The 20,209-nt window shown below is 42.6% G+C and overlaps 1 protein-coding gene across 2 annotated transcripts in view; it reads right to left on the reverse strand.

Annotated features, from left to right (window-relative positions):
- Positions 1 to 17,930, reverse strand: part of EML6 (EMAP like 6) — a 315,311-nt gene extending 297,381 nt beyond the window's left edge. For both annotated transcript variants that reach the window (XM_060170079.1, XM_060170080.1), the window contains exon 1: positions 17,734 to 17,930. In XM_060170079.1, the coding sequence (XP_060026062.1) occupies positions 17,734 to 17,930 (197 nt within the window). The remainder of the gene's footprint in view (positions 1 to 17,733) is intronic.
- Positions 17,931 to 20,209: the final 2,279 nt, after the last annotated feature.

Below are 20,209 nucleotides of genomic sequence, written 5' to 3' on the forward strand. Positions count from 1 at the left end.
CTGGAATTAAGACTCACAAGACCTAATCAATTGGGTTTTTTGTGTGTTGTTTTTGGAGTATAATTGCTTTACAATGTCATGTTAGTTTCTGCTGTACAACGAAGTGAATCACTATATGTATACATATATCCCCTCCCTCTTGGACCTCCCTCCCATCCCCCCCATCCCGCCCATCTAGGTCATCACAGAGCACCGAGCTGAGCTCCCTGTGCTATATCGCAGAGTCCCACTAACTATCTATTTTACACATGGTAGTGTATTTATGTCAAACCTAATCTCCCAATTCATCCCACCCTCCCCCTCCCTCCACTGTGTCCAATCAATTGGTTTTGTAGGATCAAGTTGGGTCGTCATGTACAGTGAGGGGGTCCAGATGGCTTTTTTTTTTTTTTTGGTGGCTATGTGCAAAATGGATCATTAAGTTAAGAAGCCAGTCTGCAGTAGGAGGAAATCAAAGCATATTTTATCCATAGAGAAGCAGAGATGTGAATCCCTGTGATGACGGGAACACTTGCAAGAGAAAGAAATAGGAAAAGAGTAGCCGCTTGATAACTGCAGTGTCTAAGAGGCCAGCCATACGCTCTGTAACTGAGTTCCCGAAGGTTCTCTTGTCATCTTATGATCCCCTCCTTGTGTTTCTTCGAGAAAATTTCCATTTCTTGCAACTAATAATCTCTTACTTAGAAGGCATCCTGTCATTGGTAGAACTTGTTTTATTCTTACCCATGAAATCAATTCATAACGAACAGAGAAAAAAAATTTAATGACATTATTAAACAGGAGTTAAACTAAACAAAAATCCTCATGTCTTAAAATAATTCTCAATAACCTTAGAATAATCCTCTGACCAGCGTATTGATGTACTACCAGTCCAAAGAAAGCTTCTTTCCTCTCAGGGAGGTAGAGCTGGCCTGCCACTCCCCTCCTTCATGTGGATAGGAAAAGGAATGGTGGAGAATTAGTGGGCAATCCTAGAATCCTTCAACTTCTAGGTTGAGGCCATCCAGGTGTCTGCCTCACATTGAGGGAAGAAAGGAGGAAACTGATAAAGAGGTCACGGGGTACCCTCTCTGACCACTCTCTTTGCTTTCCAGACCACCTCCACCTCCTCAGCTGTCTCAGTAGGTCTGTCTCCAGAAGCAAGATTGAAGACTACAAGTTCATTTTCAAAAACCAAGAATCTCTGGAAGTAAAAAAAGCCAATGTATAGACTGCTGCTCGTCCTTAAACCAACAGTTGCTAAACACTGCACCAGCTCCTCAAAGTATAAACAGTTATATTTTTTAAATATATAAAAATCTAAAAAAAAAAATGGTCATGAAGAACCTAGGGGCAGGACAGGAATAAAGATGCAGACCTACTAGAGAATGGACTTGAGGACACGGGGAGGGGGAAGGGTAAACTGGGACAAAGTGAGAGAGTGGCATGGACATAGATACACTACGAAACGTAAAATAGATAGCTAGTAGGAAGCAGCCACATAGCACAGGGAGATGAGCTCGGTGCTTTGTTACAACGTAGAGTGGTGGGATAGGGAGGGTGGGAGGGAGGGAGATGCAAGAGGGAAGAGATATGGAGACATATGTATATGTATAGCTGATTCACATTGTTATAAAGCAGAAACACATCATTGTAAAACAATTATACTCCAATAAAGATGTTAAAAAAAATCTATATATCTTTCATAGTATATAACGGCATCTTTACAAACACAGAATGGTAACCAAAGCCTCAAATTTCTATTACTTCTAGGTTAATCTTTTTAATGATTGTTTCTGGGTCCCCAAACATTCAGTATCTTCTGTGTGCAAGGAATGGGCTGCCTGGTAGGGCAATTCAAAGGCTATAGACATCCAAGACAATTTAATGGGAAAAGAAAAGGCTTTTCAACAAACAGTGTTGTGACCACTGGATATCCACATGTAAAAAAATGAAGTTGGACCCCCTAGCTCACACTCAAAATGTATTATCTGCCTAAATGTCAAAGCTAAAACTATAAAACTTTCAGAAGAAAACACAGAAATAAATCTTCATGACCTTGGATTAGGTGATGGTTTCTTAGATATAACACTAAAAGTGTAAGTGACAAGAGAAAAAGATAAATAAATTTGACATCATCAAAATTTTAAACTTTTGTGCTTCAAAGGACCCCATCAAGAAAGTGAAAAGATAACTTACTGAATGGGAGAAAATACTTGCAAATACTATATCAGATGAGGGACTTATATTCGGAATATATAAAGAACTCTTACAACAATAAGAAGACAAGCCAATTAAAAATGGGCAAAGGATATGAATAGACCTTTTCTCCAAAGAATATACAAATGGCCAAAAAAATTATGAAAAGGTGATCAGTATTATTAGTTGTTAGGGAATGAAAATTAAAACCACAATGAGATACCACTTCTCACCCACAGGATGGCTATAATCAAAAAGACAATAACAAGTGTCAGTAAGGATGTAGTGGAATTGGAACTCTCATACATTGCTGATAAAATTGTTTGGAAAACAATTTGGTAGTACATCAAAAAGTTACACATAGAGTTACCATAAGACACAGCAATTTCACTCCTAGGTATATACTCAACAGACTAGAAACCATATGTCTACACAAAGGCTGTGGCATACTCATCCGCTGCTCACAGTGGCACCCTAGCCATCTCCTTAACTTGTTCCAACCAGTTCCTGCTTGGTTCTTTCTGGAGAAGACAGAACACTGGGCTAGGGGGAACTTCAAGATGGCGGAGGAGTAAGACATGGATATCACCTTCCTCCCCACAAATACACCAAACATACATCTACATGTGGAACAACTCCTACAGAACACCTACTGAACGCTGGCAGAAGATCTCAGACTTCCCAAAAGGCAAGGAACTCCCCATGTACCTGGGTAGGGCAAAAGAAAAACAGAGACAAAAGAATAGGGACAGGACCTGCACCTTGGGGAGGGAGCTGTGAAGGAGGAGAAGTTTCCACACACTGGGAAGCCCCTCCACTGGCAGAGATGGGGGGTGGCGGGGAGGAAGCTTCGGAGCCACGGAGGAGAGCACAGCAACAGGGGTGCAGAGGGCAAAGCAAAGAGATTCCTGCACAGAGGATCAGTGCCGACCAGCACTCACCAGTCTGAGAGGCTTGTCTGCTCACCTGCCGGGGCGGGCGGGGGCTAGGAGCTGAGGCTCCCACTTCGGAGGTCAGATCCTCCGAAGAAAGAGGACTAGGGAGAGGACTAGGGTTGGCTGCGGACTAGGAGAGGACTAGGGTTGGCTGCGGGAACACAGCCTGAAGGGGGCTAGTGCGCCACAACTAGCTGGGAGGGAGTCTGGGGAAAAGTCTGGACCTGCCTAAGAGGCAAGACACCATTGTTTTGGGGTGCGCGAGGAAAGGGGATTCAGAGCACCATCTAAACGAGCTCCAGAGACAGGCGCAAGTTGTGGCTATCAGCGCAGACACCAGAGACGGGCATGAAACACTAAGGCTGCTGCTGCCGCCACCAAGAAGCCTGTGTTGAGAACAGGTCACTATCCACACCTCCCCTCCCAGGGGCCTGTGCAGCCTGCCACTACCAGGGTCCCGGGATCCAGGGACAACTTCCTCAGGAGATCACACGGTGTGCCTCAGGCTGTTGCAATGTCATGCTGGCCTCTGCCGCCACAGGCTCACCCCGCATTCCGTACCCCTCCCTCCCCCCAGCCTGAGTGAGCCAGAGCCCCCTAATCAGCTGCTCCTTTAACCCTGTCCTGTCTGGGCGGGAAGAGACGCCCTCAGGTGACCTACATGCAGAGGCGGGGCCAAATCCAAAGCTGAACCCCAGGAGCTGTGCGAACAAAGAAGAGAAAGGGAAATCTCTCCCAGCAGCCTCAGGAGCACAGGATTAAATCTCCACAATCAAACTTGATGTACCCTGCATCTGTGGAATACCTGAATAGACAACGAATCATCCCAAAATTGAGGAGGCGGACTTTGGGAGCAACTGTAGACATGGGGTTTCCTACCTGCATCTAATTTGTTTCTGGTTTTATGTTTATCTTAGTTTAGAATTTAGAGCTTATTATCACAGGTAGATTTGTTTACTGATTTGGTTGCTCTCTTCCTTTTATATATATATTTTTTCATTTTATCTTTTTGTGAGTGTGTATGTGCATGCTTCTTTGTGTGACTTTGTCTGTATGGCTTTGCTTTTACCATTTGTCCTAGGGTTCTGTCTGTCCGTTTTTTTGTTGTTGATTTTGTACAGTTTTTAGCGCTTGTTATCATTGGTGGATTTGTTTTTTGGTTTGGTTGCTCTCTTCTTTTCTTTCTTTATTACTTTTTAAATTTTTTTATTTTTAATAATTTTTCAATTTTAATAAATTTATTTATTTTTCTTTCTTCCTTTCTTTCTTCCTTTCCTTCTTTCTTTCCCTTTCTTCCTCCCTCCCTTCCTCCCTCCCTCCCTCTCTTCCTTCCTTCCTTTCTTCCTTTTCTCCTTTTCTTCTGAGCAGTGTGGCTAACAGGGTTTTGGTGCTCCAGCCGGGTGTCAGGCCTGAGCCTCTGAGGTAGGAGAGCCAAGTTCAGGACATTGGTCCACCAGAGACCTCCCGGCCCCACGTAATATCAAACAGCAAAAGTTCTCCCAGAGATCTCCATCTCAACACTAAGACCCAGCTCCACTTAACGACCAGCAAGCTACAGTGCTGGACACCCTATGCCAAACAACTAGCAAGACAGGAACACAACCCCACCCATGAGCAGAGAGGCTGCCTAAAATCATAATAAGGTCACAGACACCCCAAAACATACCACCAGACTTGGTCCTGCCCACCAGAAAGACAAGATCCAGCCTCATCCACCAGAACACAGGCACCAGTCCCCTCCACCAGGAAGCCTACACAACCCACTGAACCAACCTTAGCCACTGGGGACAGACACCAAAAACAGTGGGAACTACGAACTTGGAGCCTGTGAAAAGGAGACCCCAAACACAGTAAGTTAACCAAAATGAGAAGACAGAGAAGTACACAGCAGATGAAGGAACAAAGTAAAAACCCACCATACCAAACAAATGAAGAGGAAATAGGCAGTCTACCCGAAAAAGAATTCAGAGTAATGATAGTAAAGATGATCCAAAATCTTGGAAATAGAATGGAGAAAATACAAGAAACGTTTAACAAGGACCTAGAAGAACTAAAGAGCAAACAAACAATGATGAACAACATAATAAATGAAATCTAAAATTCTCTAGAAGTAATCAATAGCAGAATAACTAAGGCAGAAGAACAGATAAGTGACCTGGAAGATAAAATAGTGGAAATAACTACCACAGAGCAGAATAAAGAAAAGAGAATGAAAAGAATTGGGACACTCTCAGAGACCTTTGGGAGAACATTAACTGCACCAACATTCGAATTATAGGGGTCCCAGAAGAAGAAGAGGAAAAAAGAGGGTCTGGGAAAATATGTGAAGAGATTATAGTTGAAAACTTCCCTAATATACCAAAGGAAATAGTCAATCAAGTCCAGGAAGCACAGACAGTTCCATACAGGATAAATCCAAGGAGAAACACGTCAAGACACATATTAATCAAACTATCAAAAATTAAACACAAAAAATATTAAAAGCAGCAAGGGAAAAGCAACAGATAACATACAAGGGAATCCCCATAAGGTTAACAGCTGATCTCGCAGCAGAAATTCTGCAAGCCAGAAGGCAGTGGCAGGACATATTTAAAGTGATGAAAGAGAAAAACCTACAAACAAGATTACTCTATGCAGGGCATCCCCGATGGCGCAGTGGTTGAGAATCCGCCTGCCAATGCAGGGGACACGGGTTCGATCCCTGGTCCGGGAAGATCCCACATGCCGCGGAGCAACTAAGCTCGTGTGCCACAACTACTGAGCCTGTGCTCTAGACAACTACTGAGCCCGTGTGCCGCAATTACTGAAGCCCACGCACCTAGAGCCCATGCTCCACAATGAGAGAAGCCACTGCAATGAGAAGCCCACACACCGCAAAAAAGAGTAGCCCCCACTTGCTGCAACCAGAGAAAGCCCGCGTACAGCAATGAAGAACCAACACACCCAAAAGTAAAAATAAATAAATAAATAAATTTTTTTTAAAAAAGAAAAAAAATTACTCTACACAGCAAGGATCTCATTCAGATTCGATAGAGAAATTAAAAACCTTTACAGACAAGCAAAAGCTAAGAGAATTCAGCACCAAGAAACCAGCTTTACAACAAATGGTAATGGAACTTCTCTAGGCAGGAAAAACAAGAGAAGGATAAGACCTACAATAACAAAACCAAAACAATTAAGAAAATGGCAATAGGAACATATACATAGATAACTACCTTAAATGTAAATGGATTAAATGCTCCAACCAAAAGACACAGGCTTGCTAAATGGATACAAAAACAGGACCCATATATATGCTGTCTACAAGAGACCCACTTCAGACCTAGGGACACATACACACTGAAACTGAGGAGATGGAAAAAGATATTCCATGCAAACGGAAATCAAAAGAAAGCTGGAGTAGCAGCTCTCATATCAGACAAAATAACTTTAAAATAAAGACTATTACAAGGGACAAAGAACACTACATAATGATCAAGGGATCACTCCAAGAAGAACATATAACAATTGTAAATATTTATGCACCCACAATAGGAGCACCTCAATACATAAGGCTAATGCTAACAGCAATAAAAAGGGAAATTGACAGTAACACAGTCATAGTAGGGGACTTAAACACTCCATTTTCATCAATGGACATATCATCCAACATGAAAATAAATAAGGAAACACAAGCTTTAAATGACACATTAAACAAAATGGATTTAATTGAAATTTATAGGACATTCCATCCAAAAACAACAGAATACACTTTCTTCTCAAGTGCTCATGGAACATGCTCCAGGATAGATCATATCTTGGGTACAAATCAAGCCTTAGTAAACTGAAGAAAATTGAAATCATATCAAATATCTTTTCCGACCACAATGCTATGAGACTAGATATCAATTACAGGAACATTATCTGTAAAAAATACAAGCACATGGAGGCCAAACAATACACCACTAAATAACCAAGAGCTCACTGAAGAAATCAAAGAGGAAATCAAAAAATACCTAGAAACAAATGACAATGAAAACACGATGACCTGAAACCCATGGGATGCAGCAAAAGCAGTTCTAACAGGGAAGTTTATAGTAATACAATCCTACCTCAAGAAACAAGAAACATGTCAAATAAACAACCTAACCTTACACCTAAAGCAATTAGAGAAAGAAGAACAAAAAAGCCCCAAAGTTATCAGAAGGAAAGAAATCATAAAGATCAGATCAGAAATAAGTGAAAAAGAAATGAAGGAAACAATAGCAAAGATCAATAAAACTAAAAGCTGGCTCTTTGAGAACATAAACAAAATTGATAAACCATTAGTCAGACTCATCAAGAATAAAAGGGAGAAGACTCAAATCAATAGAATTAGAAATGAAAAAATAATAACAACTGACACTGCAGAAATACAAAGGATCATGAGAGATTACTACAAGCAACTATGCAAATGAAATGGACAACCTGGAAGAAATGGACAAATTCTTAGAAAAGCACAACCTTCTGAGACTGAACCGGGAAGAAATAGAAAATATGAAGAGACCAATCACAAGCACTGAAATTTAAACTGTGATTTATAATCTTCCAAAAAACAAAAGCCCAGGACTAAATGGCTTCACAGGCAAATTCTATCATTTAGAGAAGAACTAACACCTATCCTTCTCAAACTCTTCTAAAATATAGCAGAGGGAGGAACACTCCCAAACTCATTCTATGAGGCCACCATCACCCTGATACCAAAACCAGACAAAGATGTCACAAAAAAAAGAAAACTATAGGCCAATATCACTGATGAACATAGATGCAAAAATCCTCAACAAAATACTAGCAAACAGAATCCAACAGCACACTACAAGGATCATACACCATGATCAAGTGGGGTTTACCCCAGGAATGCAAGGATTCTTCAATATGCACAAGTCAATCAATGTGATAAACCATATTATCAAACTGAAGGATAAAAACCATATGATAATCTCAATGGATACAGTAAAAGCTTTCGACAATATTCAACATCCATTTATGATAAAAACTCTCCAGAAAGTAGGCATAGAAGGAACTTACCTCAACATAATAAGGCAAACCATGTATGGTTTGCCATATGTGACAAACCCACAGCCAACATCGTTCTCAATGGTGAAAAAATGAAACAATTCCCACTAAGATTAGGAACAAGACAAGGTTGCCCACTCTCACCACTATTATTCAACATAGTTTTGGAAGATTTAGCCACAGCAATCAGAGAAGGAAAAGAAACAAAAGGAATCCAGATAGGAAAGGAAGAAGTAAAACTGTCACTGTTTGCAGATGACATGATACTATACATAGCGAATCCTAAAGAAGCTACCAGAAAACTACTAGAGCTAACCAATGAATCTGGTAAAGTAGCAGGATACAAAATTAATGCACAGAAATCTCTTGCATTCCTATACACTAATGATAAAAAATCTGAAAAAGAAATTAAGAAAACATTCCCATTTACCATTGCAACAAAAAGAATAAAATACCTAGGAAAACACCTACCTGACAAAAGACATGTATGAAGAAAACTATAAGACAATGATGAAAGAAATTAAAGATGATACAAACAAGGGCTTCCCTTGTGGTGCAGTGGTTGAGAGTCCACCTGCAGATGCACGGGACGTGGGTTTGTGCCCCGGTCCGGGAAGATCCCACATGCCGCGGAGTGGCTGGGCCCGTGAGCCATGGCCGCTGAGCCTGCACGTCCAGAGCCTGTGCTCCACAACGGAAGAGGCCACAACAGTGAGAGGCCTGCGTACCGCAAAAAAAAAAAAAAAAAAAAAATGATACAAACAAATGGAGAGATATACCATGTCCTTGGACTGGAGGAATCAACATTGTGAAAATGACTATACTACCCAAAGCAATCTACAGATTCAATGCAATCCCTATCAAACTACCAATGGCATTTTTCACAGAACTCAAACAAAAAATTTCACAGTTTGTATGGAAACACAAAAGACCCCAAATAGTCAAAAGAATCTTGAGAAAGAAAAACAGAGCTGGAGGAATCAGGCTCCCTGACTTAAGACTATACTACAAAGATACGGTAACCAAGATAGTATGGTACTGGCACATAAACAGAAATATAGATCAATGGAACAGGATAGAAAGCCCAGAGATAAACCCACGCACATATGGTCACCTCATCTTTGACAAAGGAAGGAAGGATATACAATGGAGAAAAGACAGCCTCTTCAATAAGTGGTGCTGGGAAAACTGGATAGCTACATGTGAAAGAATGAAATTAGAACACTCCCTAACACCATACACAAAAATAAACTGAAAATGGATTAAAGACCTAAATGTAAGGCCAGACAGTATAAAACTCTTAGAGGAAAACATAGAACACTCTATGACATAAATCACAGCAAGATCCTTTTTGACCCACCTCCAAGAGAAATGGAAATAAAAACAAAAATAACTAATGGGACCTAATGAAACTTAAAAAGCTTTTGCACAGCAAAGGAAACCATAAACAAGATGAAAAGACAACCCTCAGAATGGGAGAAAATATCTGCAAATTAAGCAACTGACAAAGGATTAATCTCCAAAATATACAAGCAGCTCATGCAGCTCAATATCAAAAAAATAAACAACCCAATCCAAAATAGGGCAGAAGACCTAAATCGACATTTCTCCAAAGAAATTATACAGATTGCCAACAAACACATGAAAGGATGCTCAACATCACTAATCGTTAGAGAAATGCAAATCAAAACTACAATGAGGTATCACCTCACACCAGTCAGAATGGCCATCATCAAAAAATGTACAAACAATAAATGCTGGAGAGGGTGTGGAGAAAAGGGAATCCTCTTGCACTGTTGGTGGGAATGTAAATTGATACAGCCACTATGGAGAACAGTATGCAGGTTCCTTAAAAAACTAAAAATAGAACTACCATACAACCCAGCAATCCCACTACTGGGCATGTACCCTGAGAAAACCATAATTCAAAAAGAGTCATGTACCACAATGTTCATTGCAGCACTGTTTACAATAGCCAGGACATGGAAGCAACCTAAGTGTCCATCGACAGATGAATGGATAAAGAAGATGTGGCACATATATACAATGGAATATTACTCAGCCATAAAAAGAAACGAAACTGAGTTATTTGTAGTGAGGTGGATGGACCTAGAGTCTGTCATACAGAGTGAAGTAACTCAGAAAGAGAAAAACAAATACCGTATGCTAACACATATATATGGAATCTAAAAAAAAAAGGTTCTGAAGAACCTAGGGCCAGGACAGGAATAAAGACGCAGACATAGAGAATGGACTTGAGGACACGGGGAGGGGGAAGGGTAAGCTGGGACGAAGGGAGAGAGTGGCATGGACATATATACACTACCAAATGTAAAATAGATAGCTAGTGGGAAGCAGCTGCATAGCACAGGGAGATCAGCTCGGTGCTTTGTGTGCACCTAGAGGGGTGGGATAGGGAGTGCAGGAGGGAGACACAAGAGGAGGGGATATGGGGATATATGCATGTGTATAGCTGATTCACTTTTTTATGCAGCAGAAATTAGCATTCCATTTTAAAGCAATTATACTCCAATAAAGATGTTAAAAAAAAGAAAAGAACACTGTGCTAGGTGCCAACTTAATGAAAAATTGATTCTGTTAATTTAAGAATTTAATAAATATGAGTCATATATACATATATTATTAAAAGTCTATTTCACAAGATGGCAACATCTTTTGGGTTAAAAAAAAAAAAAAAACACTGGCCTACTGAGATCTGAAACATACAAATGAGGATCCGAACATCTTGCTGCATAGCAGACCAGCAGCATCAGCATCAACTGGAAGCTGGTTAGAAATGCAGGATGTCAGCCCTCACCACCAGACTTGCTGAATCAGAATCTAGATTTTATTAGTGAGTGCTTGGGTGACTCCTATGCACAATGATATTTGAGAAGAACTGTTTGCTGTCAAACATTTTAATTACATTTAAGTCCAATCCACATATGACAAATCGAATTAAACCTACAAGAGGAGGCTGACTGCTGAAGATGTGTAGGTCTGCTGGCTAAAGGATAGCTTTCCATGCCGCTCCAGCTTACTGGGGAAAGAGTCAGTTCCAGAAGCAGAGTTAGCAAGGTAACCTTCCCAACAGCTTGCTTTTTCTTTTTTGTTGGCAAATACATCACCTACACTGCAAAGTTATTGAGATCCACATCCTTGTGGGTAGGAGAGGCCCTAGAACAGCCCTGCTTAAAGATGCTGCCATGAAACAGTTTTTCACTTACCACAGTATAATCTACATTCTGATTGACTGTTGGTGGTGGAGCCAATATAATTCTTTATAAGAGAGCATACTGCAGTGTAACGTTTTTCAAGCTGTGATCCATTATATAGTAACCATATTTTAAAAATAAAAACATGGTCATATATTCTGAATTAAAAAGAGAATCATGACATGACAATAGCAAGTATACCCATAACAATAACTGAATGGAATATTTGTGACTGTCCTGGGAAATCTAGGACATATGCTGCCAAAACCCATGAGGCATTAATGAGAAGTACTATGACCTTGGTCTTTCTCTGGATATCTATACCAGACTTCTGGGCACACCAAGTTCTTTGTCACCCTGGTGCCGCTGCACATAACTGCTCTTCTCCATCACATCTTAGCTTACCCCTTCTCATCCTTCAGGTCTCAGCTTAAATGCCATCTCCCTAGACAGCTGCTCTGGAAACCTTATCTAAGGTAGCTCCCACACCCCCACTCAACCCAGTTCCCCTCCAAGGCCATTCCCTCATTAGTACTTATCACAATCTATTGATATATTCACCTTGCTTTCTTGTTCATTCATTGTTGGCTTCCTCCACCAGAATGGGGGCAAGAACTTGGTCATGTTCAAAGCTGCACCCCTGCATCTGGTACATTCTAGATGTGAAATAAGTTTTTGATGAATAAACAAATGAAGAAGAGTAAAATCTACCCAATTTAGAAAATAAATAAATCTTAATTAAAAATCACCAGACTATAGCTTATTAACAAAAATAACAATAGTAAAATCATTTATGAATAGACCGTAAGCTTCCATCAAAACCTTTCACTACATGCTCATGCCAATGAACAGAGCAAGTAAGATGCAACGAATAGTGTGGATGGTACCACTGAGTGACTTCGCTTAAATCTCTTTCCCTCTCTGAGCTGTACCTGTAAAATAAAGGCTATCTCTCAGAGCTGTGGATGAAGGGATTTCTGTGTGTGTGTGTGTGTGTGTGTGTGTGTGTGTGTGTGTGTGTGTGTGTGTGTGTGTGTGTGTGTGTGTGTGTGTGTGTGTGCGCGCGCGCGCCTGGTACAGAGCAAGCACTCAACTCAATACAGGTTTGATTCTTTATAGCTATCCCCATGCTTCCCTTGTTCAAACTGGTCAAGGGACTGAAGAATATGAAATCACATCTCCAGGCCTTCATGTGAACCTGTTTACCCAACACTGCAGGCCCAACCATGGCTATTACACCCCTCTCTTCAAATTCAACAAGTGCAATTGAGTGCACCTGCAGCACCAGGTAATTTTAGCCAGGTCACAATTGAGACTTAACAAATTTTTAAAAAACATCTCCAGCAGTTCCTTGTTTCAGGTCATTGCTTCAAAGCTGGTGATGTTCCTAAGGTGAACTTGAACATGGTTCCATTTCTAAACAGAGTTCTAGTGATCTGCTTCAAATACCCTTAAATAAAGCACGAGGGTGAAAAACAGTTACAAGGAATCACAAACTTACTGAGTTCTGGTTAGAAACAAGGCACGATGGTAGGGACCACAGTAACCGAGAAGAATAAAAAAGTGTGTAAAGCAGTGAAGTGATAGCTCTGGGTTTTGGAATCAGACTGACTTGGGTTCCAATTCCCATTCTACAATCTACTAAATAGTGACCATGGGCAACATCTTTAACCTTTCTGTGCTTCAGTTTCCTCACCAGGTAATTGAGGCTAACCACAGTACCAACGTCATGGGGTTGTCGAGAAGATGGAAGAGATAAATCTGTACACACATTTAGCACCGAGTCTGCACTCAGGAAATGTTGGCTCTGATTTTTTTTTTTTTTTTTTTGCGGTACGCAGGCCTCTCACTGCTGTGGCCTCTCCCGTTGCGGAGCACAGGCTCCGGACGCGCTGGCTCAGCGGCCATGGCTCACGGGCCCAGCCGCTCCGTGGCATGTGGGATCTTCCCGGACCGGGGTACGAACCCGTGTGCTCTGCATCGGCAGGCGGACTCTCAACCACTGCGCCACCAGAGAAGCCCGGCTCTGATTATTAAATTCATTCTCAGCCTCAAGGATCTTACATACATTTACAAATGAAAATATTCATAGTGAAACAACGGCACTAAATGATATATATCAAGCGAGCAGCATCGGTCACGAAAGACGCAAAACTTTAGGAGTGCAACGCGTTCCTTCATCTAAGGCACCCCTTCAACTAAGGATGGTAAAAGGTCTCATGGGAGAGGTGGGATTGAAACGGATGGGGCCATGCAAGACGCAGATACAAACAGGCTCCCTGCGGCGGGCACTTCCTATTTGCCAAACACTGTGGGGAACCTTGTATGTTATCTCCACAAGCTACAAGTTAGGTACCTCTAAACCTCCATTGCATGTATGAGAAGCTATTTTACTGATGATAGTTGAGACTCACAGAGGTTTAGTAGCTTCCCCAAGTCACCCAACTGGTGGCACATCTAGGTTCAAAATCAGGTCTGTCTGACCGAAGCCCATGCTCCCACCACTATGCCACTGGGGGAAAGGAATCGGGAGAAGAAGGATGAAGGGGGAGATAAATCATCCCAGCGTGAGACAGGAAAGAACATAGTACTTTTATTATACGGCAAGTGGGAAGCAAACAATTTATGGGTTTTTTTAAAGAAAAGGAAAATGAAGGTAGAAAGATGGGTTAAGAGCAGGGAGAATGGAAAACTCAGAATTTTGGACTTCAGACTATGAACAGTGAGGAAACATTTTTTTGTCTTTGGTGTATGTGTGTGTTTTTGATTAAATACTGTACTACTACTATCATTACTAAGAGCATTTATTGAGCAACAATTAAGGGCCAGGACCCATGCTAAACTATTTGCATACATTACTTCTAATAGTTACAATTCTGCAACTTAGGTGTTGTTACCCACCCTTTCACAAACAAACAAGGCCCTGAGAGGTCAAGCCACTCACTTGGATGCCTCTAGTAAACAAAGAGCAGAGTGGGTTCAAACCCAAGTGGGTGTGAAATCAAAGCGCACTTTCCCCTAAAATGGTACTGCCGAAAAACCTCCCTTGCAACAGAGAGCTGAAAAATAAGAGAAACGAAAAGGGAGACAGGGGACTAGTCAGATGCAAAATAGGGATCCAGAGTAAGGAGAGAAATGTCTCAACTGGAGTCACTGTGAAAATGGATGGGAGGTGACAGAGAGCAAATGTGTTCATGACCTTTTCTTTCATTTGCTCCAGTACTGTGTCATGGTCTGCTACGTGCAGCAGAAACCAAGTTAGTAATTATTCCTGCCTGTATTACGGTCCTTGCCTTCAAGCCCTGATTTGAGTGTTGCTTTAATATTTATTTGTCCCACCACAATGTTATCAGAGCTAAAATATGGCATCATCCACTAATCTGTTAACTGTATTGAAGTGCAGTCATTCAAGAGAATAAAACTAAGCCTCCACATCCAATAAATCACATTATGCTTCACATATGAACATCTTAAAAAATCTGACTTAAACACATAGTCTGTCAAATCAGGAGGAAACATACGCTGAACTCTAATGAGCTCTGCCAAATCCTACAGTATTATTATTAAAGTTCATCGTGATCTCAGAGATGACAAGGTTTTCTAAAATGGAGTGTGGTATCAATATTTGTTGGACTGCTTTCTAGTTAATATTCTTGGGAAAGTAGCACAATAAATAAAACAGTGGGAAATGTATGCATTATGAATATATCTTTCAAACTAATGCAAAAGCTATGTGGACAATTACTTACATATCTCGTTTGATGGAATCAAGAGTTAGAAGTTTTAATATTTGTCATGATTCCAAAAAACCCCAAACATTCTGCACTAGTACTTTAGCTTTAGTCCTCCTCATTCAATGAGAAACATCAATATTTTAAATAGAAAATCAGTAGTATAACTGGCTATACAGAAATGAGTTGAAATTCATAAAGATAAAAGACTACAAATTTCCTTTCCATATATACAGTTAATACATTAATATTCCTAACATTTTACAATACTAATTTCAAACATCTAGTATGCTTCTGGGAATAAAATTATGAAGGAAATGGCACTTAAAAGTCTCATATACTAAGGATAAAAACAAATATTGCTTGTGTACTACCTTCATGGGAAAAAGATATTTACATATAGAAGATAAAGCAAAATAACATAAACACTCTACATTCTCTAATTTTACAGCTCTTAATTATATAATGATCTGTGGTCTGTGTTTTTTAATCTGTTGGACTTAATTTTATTCCTAGGTGCAAACACATACATGGATATTAAAGAACTCTGCTCACCTATACTCAGACCCAACCAAATATCATCGAAAATTTAGCAATAAAGTCCTTTCTCTGCAGGCAGCCTTGCTACTATGTCACTGTAAAGCATAAAGATATAACTATCTTAATAAAAAGACCAGAAGCTAAATCATCTTTTTTTTTCTTTTCAAAATTGAAGCTCCTTGCAAACCCAGTTACACAAATAACTTCATTCACCTTATCTTCAAATCTGAGTGTTTCTTAAACTAAGCCAGGTATCATCACATCCCCACTAGTCCGATAGCCTGTCATAACAGTGGTTCACTGCAACTCCACCCTTTTCCCACCTTCAGTTTCAACAGTGCATTTAATTTTTTTCCTATTAGAGAAAAAAAATTAAGATTAGGAGTTCAAATCCTCAAAGTAGTTCAATGAACTGTCACATTACTATTATTTAACCGCAGGGAATTTTCTGTTTAATTGCCACTCTCTCCCTTCCCCCGAAGGACTACAACTTATTTTGACGGTGTAATGGAAAGCACTGCATTAAGAAAGAGCAAAAACATAATGGGTTTTAATTTTTAAACATCTAACCTTTTCACGAGTCACTGTTAATCATTTGCACCTCTGACTTTAATAATCAGTTCAGCAATTACAGAAGCAAAATCTCCAGGATGGGACTAGGTAAGGATGCCCCAATCACAACCATTACCATAGCAGGGAGAGAAGAAAGCTATTCTGTCATATGTGACATGAAGAAAGTTTTACATGTCAGTTCCACCCAATCTTGAGAACGGTAGAGCTCCTAGTACTTAAAATCTTCATCTTCTAAAATTCAAGATTTTTAAAAAATATATCTCACTGCATTTTCAAATATTAAGTTTTTACTTTCTGTAACAATTTTTTCAACTTTAGGGCTTGGGGGGGGAAGAAAGCTCCAGAATACAGAATAATCACAACACTACAAGAGGGAAAAAGCTAGTTTTTAAAAATCATTCTTCCCACAGAGACATTAAGACCATTATCATTACACCACTTAACCATTTATTTCATTATGAAAGGAAACTTAGAGCACAAGTGGCAATATTCTGAAATGTGATGTTAGTGTGTTCTGCATCAATGAACACACAAGTCTGGAAGGTACAAATATGGTCTCTGTCAGTTGTAGTCCATCCTCAGCAAGTCATTTTCCCTGTGGGCTGAGGCTCCCATATGGAAATCTTCCCTAACTGCTGAAGGCTGAAAAGGATTCCCTGTGAACAGCATCTGGACCACACCTTGTCTGGTCACACAAGAAGCTGACAAGGGCTGGAGGAAAATGCGTCTGGTCCAAAGATAAGAGGACAGGGCCAAAAATCAAAATATACCCCTCTACAATTTAATAAGGAGGACCCCTAAGATGTCTATTCATCCAGTTTTGTTCTTCTAATCAGTCCCACCATCCGCTACTAGATGTTGGTCATTCTGTGGGCTGGCTGGTAGGGTTTTGTGGTCCAGCAACTGCCAGCCTTTTATAACCTCAGTGATGGTGTGGAAGCATCCATAAATATGCTTTTTGGCACTAAGTCACTACCAAGGGAAATATTAGAGAACAAACTCCCCACCCACTGCAGAAATTTCTTAGTTTCAAAGCATCTGGAATGAAGATCCCAATTACCTTTAGCAAAATTTCTTTTAGGGTTTTTTTTTTTTTTCAATCCTCTTGCTTGCTGAGGAACCTTCTAAAAAGCCCCCCAAAGATGATACCCACAGTTCAGGTTATTGGTCCTACATTTTCCTAGTTAGGGAGGGAAGGAGAAGTGTTTGATAGTTTACCAGGATCCTTCCACTTGTAGCAGGAATGAACACCAAAAAAGCATCAGGACACTTAACTCCTTAGAGATTTAAAAGCCTTCCGGAGGAATAAAAAGAAATCTCTCTCTCCCCACCTGCACCCCCTACCCTGCTTCTGCCCTAGCCTTAGAATCAGTAGCCCTTCTGTAATTCCATGAGGTTCCAGAGAGACTCCTTTATTCCATGGGGCTTCCGGATCTGACCCCAGGAAAGCCCAGTTGGTCATCCTTCCCGTCATCCTTCCAACCTTCACACCCAACCCCTCCCCACCGCCCCAGGCCACCTCCTTACCTGATAATGTCGTCGTTGTGTCCCAAGAAGAATTTTTGGCTGTGCTCGCGGGTGCTGTAAACCACCCCGACGCCAGCCACAAAGTAGACCACTTCCTTGCCGGCGGTGTAGTACAGGTTGTTGCGGCACTGGTGACCCCGGTACCCGTACACCCACTCCAGCCGGAGCTGGCAGCTGGGAGCTGTCCGATCCGCCATGATAAGCTAACCCCACTCGCCCCCCGGTCGCTCCGCGTGCGGGTCCGCGGCCCCTGGGCTCCGGGTCTGTCCTCACCAAGGCTCGGGATGTGGAGGACCTGCAAGGGCTCAGCGTGCAGCGCCGGGCGCTGATTTCCGCGGCGACGCACAGACACAGACCAGCGCGCCGGCCGCAACCATCATCCGCCGCCGCCGCCGCCGGAGACGAGCCGCCAGGTACGCGGTCGCCAGACCCCGCCGGGCTCTCCGGCTCCCTCTCCACGGGAGAGGCGTCTTCTGGGGCGCCAGCACTCGCGCGCGCACGCCTCACTGCACCTGCGGGCTTCGGCCCCCGTGAGAGGTTTTTGAGAGGGTCACCCCGTCTTTTAAATCATGGATCTGCATATCCAAACACTGATTACCAGTTCGCTCACTGAAGTTTGCTGTGCCCGGGGGCCTCGCAGCAGGCAGCGGGATTTATTCTGTGACAGCTTTAATTTGACAAGGAACTCGAATAAGCTTTTGCCATCGCCATCCTTGGATCCGAAACTGACAGTCTACATCCAGGATGCGAGAGCGAGGAAGAAAGAAACAGATATTTTGCGTAACTCACCCAGTCCAAGAAAATGATCCCCAAACTAAACCAAGTTTTTAAAAAACTGTCAACTATTCCTCCTCTCTCCCTCCAGATCCATCTTTTTAATGATATGAAATATGCCCTAAATGCTGCTGGCTGGTGGCTGCCGATACGATTTGAAAGAACATTTGCTGCAAGAGGGAGGAGATATGGGGATATATGTATATGTTTAGCTGATTCACGTTATTATAAAGCAGAAGCTAACACACCATTGTAAAGCGATTATACTCCAATAAGGATGTTAAAAAAAAAAGAACAATTGCTGTTTCCCCATTAAGCCAGGGCAAATATGCAACGGTCATTTTTTAGATGCTCCAATTAGTTAGTTGTCGTGTATGTGTTCATAATTCATATCCTCCGTGAACCGTCTCTTGGCCGAGAAAACCACAAGAACTTAGCAGCTCTCACTAATCAGCAACTCCAATTGAAAGCGCCATAAAAAGATTTTTCTGAATCAGAGGAAACTGAGACACTAGTGCAGCTAGAGGCAGGAAAGCTCAACCTACAAACGCTCCCGGTCCAGAAAAAATTAAATAATTAACAAGTGACCAAAATCTTGTACCTCTACCCAGGAAGGTCTGCTCTAGCTATCGGGTCCCGCAGGCGCAACGGTCACGCCTCTAGCCCGGCGTGGGGCGGGAGCGCCCGAGGAACCACTGGGGACGGCAAGCCCCCACATACGCGCACACACATCCCAGGCATTGGTCGCTGCCGACCTGAGGGATGCCGGCCCCAGGGGACACGCCGGCCCCAGGGGACACCCCGGCCCGCGCACAGTGCAGCCTTTGCGGCGTCCTGCACTCCTCCCACACCCGATCCAGGCTAGCCTGCGGAGCATCCCGGCTCTGCCGCCTCTAACCTCTGCTCTGAGCGGGCGCCGCGAGCACGTCCTGGATCTCGCACGGGCGAGCGAAATCCTCCGCTTGCCCCCCCCTTCCCAACCCTTCCCCGCCTCCCGCACCCGAGGATGGGCTTCGTCACTGGGGCGTCGCGAGAGACAGGTTCTTCCTCCAGCCGAGGCTCCGGGGGCGGGGCCACAGCGCCGCTTTCGGGAACCGAGGCTGCGGGTTACTAGGCGAGATCTCAGCGCTTGGAAACGGCGATGCCCCAGAGCGCTAGGGCCGCCCCCTCCTTCCACCGCCCCTGTAGCCCCCTTCCTCCGATGCATCCTGGGAAATGTAGTCCACTCCACGCGGGCCCGGGCAGGGAGCGCGCGGGGCCGGACCACAAGTCCCAGGATTCCGCGCGCCCAGAGTGGGCCGTAGAGAGGCCGTTAACTGCGTCCGAGATGCTTGCGGTTCTTTGCTGAGCAGAGGAAGGCGCACCAAGGGCGACCGCTGGCTAGCGCCTTGCGTTACCTAGTGACTGAGGCTGCCGGCCCGCGTGCGTGTGTATCTAAAAAGAAGAGCAGTGGAGCAGGAATAGAGACCATACCATCTCTACGGCCCACGTCGAGAATTTCTTCTGCACCTGTCCCTGAGGGCTACTGCAGCCGACTCAAGCCCAAGTTTGTTTCCCACTTCAGTTTTACTTTTTATTCAGATGGATTCTAATCTGTTAAAGTACAGTAATGCCACGTTTAAGAAAAATGCTGGGGATGTGGTCTCACTTTGTCCTAAGAACCAGTGCCTTCCTATGAGCTGCTTCATAAGACTTGGGTAGT

The sequence above is a fragment of the Lagenorhynchus albirostris genome, chromosome 13, assembly GCF_949774975.1.
Source record: "Lagenorhynchus albirostris chromosome 13, mLagAlb1.1, whole genome shotgun sequence".
NCBI lineage: Eukaryota > Metazoa > Chordata > Mammalia > Artiodactyla > Delphinidae > Lagenorhynchus > Lagenorhynchus albirostris.